Here is a 9,741-nt window from a genome sequence, read left to right as displayed (position 1 = left end):
CTTGGCAATCAGCCTGTCCCTGTGTGGGGTTGGCTGATCCAGCTCCTCCAGGCAGCCTTGGGACCTTGGGCCTGTTCCTCCAGCTCTGGGAAGGTGCAGCAAGTCAGAGACAGGACTGATGGTGCTCCCATGGCCAGGAAGTGCCCTGGGGAGTGGGATTGCCTCTGGATCCTGACAACCCCACAGGGTGACAAATAATGGCCCATGGGACCTCAGAGAGCCGTGGGTAAAAGCACCATGGGACAGTGACGTAGGGGATGGAGCTGGGCTCGGAGATAAGTCCAACGCCCAGAGGTGTAGAAGTTATCAGCACTCCAGGCTGCTCCTGGCTCCTCCAAAGCCCTCCATGCTCCCCCTGTGCTCTGCTTTGGGTAGCAGCAGGCAGGAAAGGGCAGGGACAGGCAGGGGATCCCATGATTGAGGAGGCTATCATCAGGCTCTGTCCCTCTGGCAGCACAAAATCCCAGGAAATGGGACATGCCAGGAGTCAAACTCCACCTAGCTGGGCACTGATGTGGTCTTGAGTGCTGATGTCACAGCTCCTGATACAGAAATCCCCCCAAAATGGGTGTTTTCTAGTTGGTAGGGATGGGTCAGCACAGGGAGAACATCTGACAGCTCAGGGGGTGCCAGGAACAACCCCCCACGTCCCAGGATCATCCCAGAGCATGTGGCTCTGCCTCCCCGCTGTCTCCTGGGAAAATCCCAACAGACTGGGGTGGGGGACAGGGACAAACCCTCTGGAGGGGCTGTGCCAGGGCCAGTGCCCCCAGTCTGGGCCTGTGGGGACAGAAACAGTCCCCAGGGGCTGGGGGCACCTGGTCCCATGCCAGGGTGATGCCTGAAAGCCCCTTCCTGGGATGTGGCACCAATGTCACCAGTGCCCCAAGCTCTGCAAGAAGGGTTCTGTCCCCCATACTGCTGGTAATACTGGGACAGTCCAGGGGGAAGTGGGTTTGTTCCCTTCCTTTCCTCCCGACCCAATTCTCAAGATTTGGCCCATTTTACACTCTCCATCCCCTTTCCCACTAAGGAAAAGCCAGGCCATATCCAGCACCAACCCTCTGGCCGTTGGCACAATTAACCTCCACTCATTAAAATCACATAATGGGGAGGAGACTCTATGATTGGGAATTTCTAGCCCAGAAAAACAAAAAAACCCACCAAACCAACCAACCAACCAAAAAATCAACCCACAAAAAACCTAAAAGACTAAACAAAACAAACAAACAAAAAAACAACCTCTTTTGTCTTTTCATAACATCAGAACTTAAGTCCAAATGCTTCAAGTGGCTGCTCAGGCTCATCCCCTGAACTGTTCTTCCCAAACATCATGCAGGGATAGGGCCTGGGCCCAGCCTGCTCCACAAAACAAGACTTCAAGATGACCAACTTTGGAGAGACTTAGTAGGTTTGTAGCGAGTTGGGGTTTTTTTTGGTTTTTTTTTTTTTAATTTTTAAAATTTGCAAATAATATTGCTTATTTTTGCCTTTCATGTGTCCTGATCTTCCAAGGACACGTTATTCCCTTAAAATTCCTGCTGACTGAACCCTCTGTCCACACCCCTCAGGGCTCAGCCAGCAAGGAGCATTACCAGTGGGGAAACCCTTGGGAAAGCTCATGGACTTTGCCCTTTGGGTCACTCCTCTCCTTGAGATCTGAGATGGAGCCCAGATAACCCTGGGAGGAGCCCTGAGCAAAACTGGAATTGGGCAGACGGGTGATTTGGGGACAAAACTGTCACCTGCAGAGCACACTGAGCTCCCACCGTGCTGAGGGGACGCGTGTCTGCTAATCGTGATCTGTGTGTGCCAATTGTGATCTATCTAATTGTGATCTGTGTGTGCCAATTGTGATCCTGATCTGTGTCTGCTGATGCCTGGGAAAGGTTTTGGAAGGCAGAGGCATTAGGGAGTTAAACACAACATGGCTGAAGAGAAAGCCTGGCCTAAAGCCAGGAGCTTCATCTGTGGCCGAGCACCCCGCTTAGGCGCTGGGGTCACCTCCTCGAAGCAGGCCCCTCCCTGGAGCATCCCCGGCCCCGCACAGGCAGCCTGAGCAAGGCCTCGGCCCCCTGGGCCGCCCCGGCCGAGCAGCCTTCAGGGCCGGCTTTCGGTGTCGCCATCCCGGCCAGAACCCTCTTGTCGGAGCCCCACGCGCCCTGCCCGCCCCACCGAGGGGCTCCGGGCACTCCGGGCCCCGCAACACCCCCCTGGTCACATCAGGGCCTGCGGGAGGCCTCGGTGTGGGCTCGGTTTGGGCTGCTCCGCCCCCGCGGAAGGACCGGGCCCAGCCGCGCCGGGGCCCGGCCCGTTTCCTCCGCCCACCGCCGTGACACAGCGCCCGCCACGTGGGGCCGCGGGGGGTCCTGGGGCGGCGAGTCCGCAACCGCCCCGGCCCCACTACCGCAACGCGTAGATGGACTACAACCCCCACAATGCCTCGCGGCGGATGCACGCACCGCCTTTTCCTCTACGATTCGTGTTTCTATTGGCTCCGCAGAGCCGTCACGCAGCGGTACGGCGGGTTCTGATTGGCTGGAGGGCGGCGGAGCCGGGACGGCGGCTATGGCGGCCGGGCGGGCGGAACGGGAGCGGTGCCGCGGTCGCCATTTTGTGTGTGAGGGGCCGGGCCGGGCCCACTCCCGTCGCGGACCCGGCCAGGGCTCTGTCCCGCGAGTGGAGCGTGGGGGGCCCCGCTGGCCCTAGTGGAGGGGCGGTGCCGCGGCGCCACCGGCCGCTCCCCCGTCAGCGCTCCGGGACCGGAGCTCAGCGCTGCCAGCCCCCTCACGGAGCTGCGCGGCCTGCCCCGGCTCTGAGCCGGTGGGGCGAAGGAGCCCGGACCGGCCCGGAGAGCTCCGGCTGCACCTGCGTTACTGGGCGGGGTCTGGGGCTGTTTTTCTATGAAAATAGCGTTAAACGGTATTTTAACGTTTCTCGACGGTCGCAGCCCAATTTCGAGCGGGGCCTACCCCCGTGAAGAGCACGGAGGGGACGAACAGCGCAGTTTTTATGGAAATTGGGGCTGGGAAGCATGTCTGGAAAGCTGGATTTGCCGGTGTCCCGTCCCGCAACTCCCTCATACACCGCGATTTTTGGGTGGGGGAAAAATAATCCCTGGCATTTAATCCTTTGTTTCACACATTTCAGCCAAACCCCACGGGGTTCCCGGAGGGATCCTGGCCGGATCCAGTGGATCTCAGCTAACATGGCCTCCCCGCCGGGCAGCTCGGAGATTCAAAAACAAAAGCGTTTGGCTGTTGCCAGGGCCCGGGGGAACTTCTCGGGCGGTAACAAACCCGAGCGACCCCGGGCTCAGAGGGAGCTGTGCCCCTCCGGGACTGGGGAAGCACCTGCGGCGTTGCTTTCCCCGTGCAAAGTCAAACCCCGTCTGTTTAAAAACTAAAAATGGCATTTTTTTGGAAGAGCTCAGCACTAGGGAGGGATTGAGCTGGCGCAGCCTCCCCACGGCTCCTCACTGGAGCTCCAGTTGCCGGCCCCGTTCTTGGCTCGGCAAAGGCCGATAACACCAGCTCATCCCCTGGTATTTGTGGGGCTGGGTTTAGGTTTAAAACAGGGAGATTTGGGAGGCTTCTGCTCTAAGTGCAGATTGTGCTGTCAGACGTGGGTCAGCCAGTTAAAACCAGATTATTTTACATTTAGGCACTTGGTAGGGTATTTTTTTAAAATTATATTTGTTGTTATGACTCTGCGGGTGTTGCTTTAGCAGGTCCTGAGTTCCAAAGCTTCCTATGGAAAGGTGATGGCTGCCCCAGCCCTTGAAGTGTTCAAGGCCAGGTTGGACACAGCTTGGAGCAACCTGGGACAGTGGAAGATGTCCCTGTCCATGGCAGTGGAGTGGAACTGGTCTTTAAGGTTCCTTAAACCCAGTCTATTCTGTGATTCCATGATATTTTTATATCCCACCTGAATTTCCTGGGTTGGGAGGTTTACTCTGTGTGTCTTCTAATGCTTGTGACAGCTGAATATGCAATTTCAAGCTGATTTTGTCAAACTTAGGAGGGTCACACTTGGTTTGAGCTGTGAGCTTTGCATGTGCCCAGGTATTCCAGGGTTTGTGGGGAGCAGAAGGGGAGCAATCCCGAGGGACTGGAGCTGCCAGCCAGGGTTTGCTCTGTTGCAGATGAACCAACAGCTGCAGGTTTTTGGTGATGGCCCCACCAGCTGCAGATTCTCCTCTTGTTTCACCAAAATGCCACTTGTGTGACCTGGGAAATTACCGGCAGCTTTGTGAACATATCCTGGGCCAGTGAAGCCAGTGAAGGGGAGTGCAGTTAGTGCAGCTGAAGTGGCACAGCAGGCACAGTGGGGCTGCCAGAGCTGTGTCCCTGGGCATGACCTTGGCATGGGATGAGGGAGCCACCTGGATTTACCGGGCCCAGGCTCGGAGTGCCATGGAAGGAGCACTGGGAGCAACTCCAAGGAGCAGCTGTGTCACAGGGCAGGGTTTGGGGCTCACCTCACCCCAAAGCTGTGGCATTAACAGACATTTCTTTCTTGGATTTGCAGTGTTTCCAGGGAACTGCTCTGTCCCTGCATTGCTTCTGTCCAAGGGAAAAGGTGATTCCTGTATGTGGGATGGAGCAATCTCCATTTTTTGTGTTGGTGCTGTAATTTCTGCTGCTCCCCTGGACAGAATTTCAGCCTTTTCCTCCCCTTGGGAGGAGGGGAGCTGGGAAAGCCCTCTGCCAGAGGGTCTCCCAACGCTCTGTGTTTCCAAGTGCCCCAAATCCAGTGTTGGTGTTACCCTCCCAACAGCCATGGAGCCCTGGGGAGGTGATTCCTGCCTGGCTCAGTGGCATCCCTCTCCAGAGAATCACGGAATGGTTTGGGTGGGAAGAGACCTTAAAGCCCATCTCATGTTGCTCATGGCATCAACACCAGGTGTTTGTGCTCCAGGTTGCTCCAAGCCCCATCCAAGCTGTCCTTGGACACTTCCAGGGATCTAGGGACAGCCACAGGTGTTCTGGGAACGTGCACCAGGGCCTCCCCACCATGGCAGAGCTTGGCACTGGATGGTCTTTAAGGTCACATCCAACCCAAACCATTCCATGACTGCAAGCTCTGGGTTCCAAGCCAAGCTGTGCCAGGCTGATCTCTGCTGCTGTGGGCTCTGTGCTCACACAGGTGAGCTCCAGTCAGCTCCTCTGCTCTGAACCAGCTCCACAGTTTGTGGGAAGGCTTGGGATGGAGAGCTCTCCCCCTGGCCAGGGAGGAGCATGGACGAGCTCCCTGTCCCATTACTGATCCACTCAGAGGTTTCAAAGGTCCCTGCATGTCACTGGTCCGTGTCTGCAGGAGATTTGGGCACAGGAGCTGCAATGAGCCCTTGGGATCAGGATAACCTGGTTCCTAGGGAAGGTCGTTAAAACAGTATGGAATAAAGCAGAAGGTGAGGGTTGGAGAGTTGGTCATCGTGATCCTTTTAGTTTGTTTGTTTGGGTTTTTTAAAGTTGTATTTTTTAAAGCATTTGCAGAGAAAATATTTATTCCAGCGACTTGAACCAGTGTGGGGTAAGTAGATGAGGGCAAAACCGGGCTGAGAGTATCACCTTGGATCAAGGTTTTCTCACTACCCAGATACCGGGAGCTGTATTTCACAGAGCTCGGGCCGTGAGGGACCCCCGCCGCTGCCATCGGCCACGCGTCCTGCCCCGGGAGAAAACGCCTCTTGTGGGAATCACGGAGAGGGAATCTCGGCAGGGAAATAAACGGCGGGGAAGCAGCGGCCGGGCCGGAGAGGACGCGGGGCTCGGCCCCATCCCGGCCCGCAGGATCCCGCAGGATCATCGCCCCCCCTCCCCCGGCGCTGCGGTGATGTCATGGCACAGGGAAGGAGCCGCTGGCTCCCGGGCTCTTGAGCAAGTGGCCCTGGCTCGTTTCCTTCCCCCCGCCGGTGCCCCAGAGCGGTGGGGGTGGGGGGACGACAACGACAAATGGGTGTGATCCCCCCTCAGCGGCTCGCTCGGCCCTTCAGCCCCCGATTTTACAGCACCGTACCTGCGCTGCTAGCGCTGGGGCTGTCCCTGTCCTCTCCCCCCATCGTCCTGAACACCCTGGTCCCTGATAAAGGCTGGTTTTCCCCCGTGGAGCGGCAGGGGTTTGGCCAGGCTGGGGTTAAACCTGGTGGGACATTTCCAGCCCCTCGGCGCTGCCGCTTTACCCCCGATCTGGTCCCACCGCACCTGCGCTGGGACTGCCCTGTCCCACCTCCCCTCCCCTCCCCCGAGCCCTCCGGTCCCGTGTAAAAGCCCCATTCCCCCATTCCTGCGGGCAGCTGCCCAGGCCCATCCCGGCTCCTGCCTCAATCCCAGCTCCTGCCTCGCCAGGTACAGCTTTCACATCACCTCCAATTCCGATCCCAGCTTCTGCCCCAGCCGGAGCAGCCTCCACCCCTCTCCTGCTTCACCCCTTCATGTTCCCGTTTGCCCCCTAAAAAAGGGCCAGCGCTCGGAGCTTTGCCTGCTTTTCCCTCCTCCTCCCCCTCTCAGGTGCAGCAGGAGGGAGGTTGAGCCATCGCCTTTCCCTGCTCCCTCGTCAGCCATTTCGGAGGCCAAGTGCTGACTACCAAAACTTTTCCTTGGGCTGCTCCAAAACTTTAAAGATTTTCCTCTCACTTGTAGCTTGAAGTAGATTTTTTAAGGCAGTTTTCTGCCCAGATTTCAGTTAATGACCTGGATTCCTACGGAGCTGCGGGGAAACAAGAGTCAAGTTTAAGTGAGCCTTAGGCAAACAGACAGACTTGAGGCTACTCCTACCTCAGTGAAGTGCCCTCTGTGTCCATCATACACCATTTTACCCCCTTTCCAGGTACTTTTAACTATTTCAGCTCAATAAGCAGAATTAAAATTGAAAACAAATGGGGGAAAATAATAACAAAAAAGGTTTAAGCGGGAAATTACAACTAAGTTTAATTAAACAACAGTTATAACATGATGAAAATAATCCAGGATGTATTCCCTGGTGGAATGCATTCTGATTATTTTCGAGAAATCACACCAAAACTATTACAGTTACAAGTAATTAAATTTATTAGACCTCTATATTTTTATAGTCAGTTTTGGCCAATTTACAGCTTTCCCGGGGATTTTTTTTTTTTTGGTTTAAACACAAAAAAAAAAAATAAAACCATAAACCAGATATCACCAATACATCAACCCCCCCCCCCCTCGCCCCGTCACAGCCACCTAAAAAAAGGGGGAGCCCTCGGCCCCTCCAGCTGCAGTTTAGCCCGTAAAAAGGGTCCGCGGCGACTCTGTACAAGGACCGAATGTTCCACCCAGCACTGTAAAAACCCCCCCGCGCCCCCTGTCCAGTGTCACTCCCCCGGCTTGCAGGGGCCCTTTTCCTGCCGGGGCAGCTCCTGCTCCCGCAGCAGCCGCAGGTTCTCGGCTCGCAGCCTGTCCACCTCCCGCTCCAGCGCCTGCACCCGTGCCGGGTCCGCCGCCTCCCCCCCGGCTTTTTTGCTCTCCATCCTCAGCCGGTTGTTCTCCTCCTCCATGCGCGAGAGGCACTTCTCCAGCTCCAGGTACTCCTTCACCAGCTCCTGCTTGCTCATGTTCTGCAGGCTCTCCACATGGTACCGCTCGTACGTCTCCGAGAAGTCCCTCTGCAGAAACTCGCTGCCGTCACCCCCCATCCCGTCGCTGCCCCCGTCCTCATCCGCCGCGTCGTCCAGGAAATCCTCCTCGCTCGTGTCGTCCGACTTGGCGGCCGTTCGCCGCGGGTACAGCCCGGTTTTCAGGTCGGGCTCCTCCTGGTCATGGTCCTCCATGAGGAACTGCGTGGTGTTGTAGGGAGCCACCGGCTGCCCCTTGGCGAACATCTCCGCCCGCAGCCGGGAGGCGCGGAGGCTCTGCCGCTCGTCGAACTGCTGCTTCTCCTCCCAGCTCAGCTTCGAGTACGGCTTCCAACGCCGCTTCTTCTTCGACGGCCGCCGACGGTGCTTCTTCTTCACCGGCCACTCCTCGGTGCGTCCCACGGCCCGGTACCGCGGGCCCAGGCCGGGACGCCCCGCTCCACCCGCCGGCGGCCGCCCCTCGGCGCCGCCCGCCGCCGCCGCCTCCGCCCCGGGGGGCGGCAGCCGCCCGGCATCGCCGTCCTCCGCCGGCGCCTCTCCGCGCTCGGGCTGCGGCTCGGGCTCAGACTGCGGCTCGGGCTCAGGCTGAGGCTCCGGCCGCGCCTCGGGCTCGGAGCGAAGCTCCGGCTCGCACTGGGGCTCCGGCCCCGGTTCAGCGGGCGCCGCGTCGGCCATAGCGCTGCGCTAGGCTACGCTCGCTGACGGGCGCTACCGGCGCCGCATGGGGCCGGCCCCGCTCAGGCCGACCGAGACATGGCCCGGGGGAGGTTTAACGCCGCCGGGCCCGCCTCCCCGCGCGCACTGCACGCGCCGTCGCCGCCGCTCCCGCCGCAATCCCACCCCACACTCCAACCCGCGCCCGCCGCCGCCCGCTCCCGACTGCCTCTCCTCGGCCGCCGCCGCCCCTTTTATACCCGCGCGCGCCCCGCCCCTCCCCGCGCAGGCGCTCTGTGCGCCCCGCCCCCCCGCGCGTCGGGCCCCGCCCCCGCCGCGCGCCCCGCGCCGCCACCACGGCCCCGCGCGCGCGGGCGGTGCCGCCTCGCGGCCAATCGGAGGGCGTGGGGGGGCGGGCCGGTACACCGGGACACGCCCCTGGCCGTTGCAGGGACTGGCCACCATTGGTCGGGATCGGCGTCAGTCTTGCGCGGTGCCACCAATCGCGAGGGGGCGAGGGCGGGACCGGGCCGTACCACGCGGCGGGGGAGTCGCTGTACGCGGGGCCGCGCGCGCCCTGCGACCTTCAGGCCCGCGCCGAGGGCAGCGCGCGCGCTCCCCCCTACGGCGGGGCTGTGGCACGGTCCGAAAAGAGTCCCCGCGCGGCGGAGGCCCCGCCGGCGGTGGTGCGGCCCCGGGACCGGTGGGGTTATACAGGGCCGAGCCGGTCCGGGCCGCGCTCGGGGGGGCCGGGAGGAGCTCCGGGGGTGCCCCGGCCCAGGGGGAAGGGGGCGAGCGGAAGGATCCCGGCGCCGTGCGAATGCAGCGGTGCTGCAATTGGCGGAGGGAGATGTAAACAAACCGAAGCGGAAAGAAGTCCTTTCTTAAAGGCGCCGCGTGCCTTTTTGCAGGGGCGGTGCGGAGCTGCGCTCCCGAAGCCCGAGGGTGCGGGGGGGAGGGGGAAGGGGGGGGATGGGAATGGGGAGGTCCTGGGCCTTGTGCTGGTCCCAGTTCTGGTTCCATCTCTGGTCTTGCCACCCCCACCCACGGTGGTGATGTCCCCCTCGGGCCCCACTTTCGGGAGGGAAAGCCCCCACGGCCTTGCGGGGGCTGGAGGGGTTTGGGGGGCCCCGCTGAGGGACACACGCCACGGGGACACACGGCTGGGGGGAGCCATGGACGGGCCGGGGGGCAGCTCTGGGAGTGCTACTGGGGCTGGGGGGGAACAGGACAGGGGGACCCTGTGGGACCCACGCCCCGGAGCGTCTCGGCCGGGCGGGGCACCGCTGTGTCACCAGCGGGGGGGGCCTGCCCTGCCCAGCCCCCACACCGGCAGGGCTCCCCCGGCCCGGGGCAGGGCTACCGGGGACCCCGGGATGGCACCGCTGCACCCCGCACCAGGAAGGTGTCGGGGTCCCCAGCCGCTCCCTTCCCCCCGCGGGGTCCCCAACAGGGTGGGGGTGCCGCTGGCACGGGCCCGGTGGCAC

At 60.7% G+C, this 9,741-nt stretch overlaps 1 protein-coding gene across 1 annotated transcript; it reads right to left on the bottom strand.

Annotated features, from left to right (window-relative positions):
* Positions 1 to 7,028: 7,028 nt before the first annotated feature.
* HEXIM1 (HEXIM P-TEFb complex subunit 1) lies at positions 7,029 to 8,484 on the bottom strand. Its single transcript, XM_033079270.2, has one exon. The coding sequence runs from the start codon at positions 8,273 to 8,275 to the stop codon at positions 7,340 to 7,342; it is 936 nt and encodes a 311-aa protein (XP_032935161.1). The 5' UTR covers positions 8,276 to 8,484; the 3' UTR covers positions 7,029 to 7,339.
* Positions 8,485 to 9,741: the final 1,257 nt, after the last annotated feature.

This window comes from Catharus ustulatus, chromosome 23 (assembly GCF_009819885.2).
Source record: "Catharus ustulatus isolate bCatUst1 chromosome 23, bCatUst1.pri.v2, whole genome shotgun sequence".
Classification (NCBI taxonomy): domain Eukaryota; kingdom Metazoa; phylum Chordata; class Aves; order Passeriformes; family Turdidae; genus Catharus; species Catharus ustulatus.
This window is presented reverse-complemented; position numbering and strand designations above follow the sequence as displayed.

Coding starts and splice junctions, on each gene's coding strand:
- HEXIM1 (XM_033079270.2), bottom strand. CDS start 8,275: ATGGCCGACGCGGCGCCCGCTGAACCGGGGCCGGAGCCCCAGTGCGAG.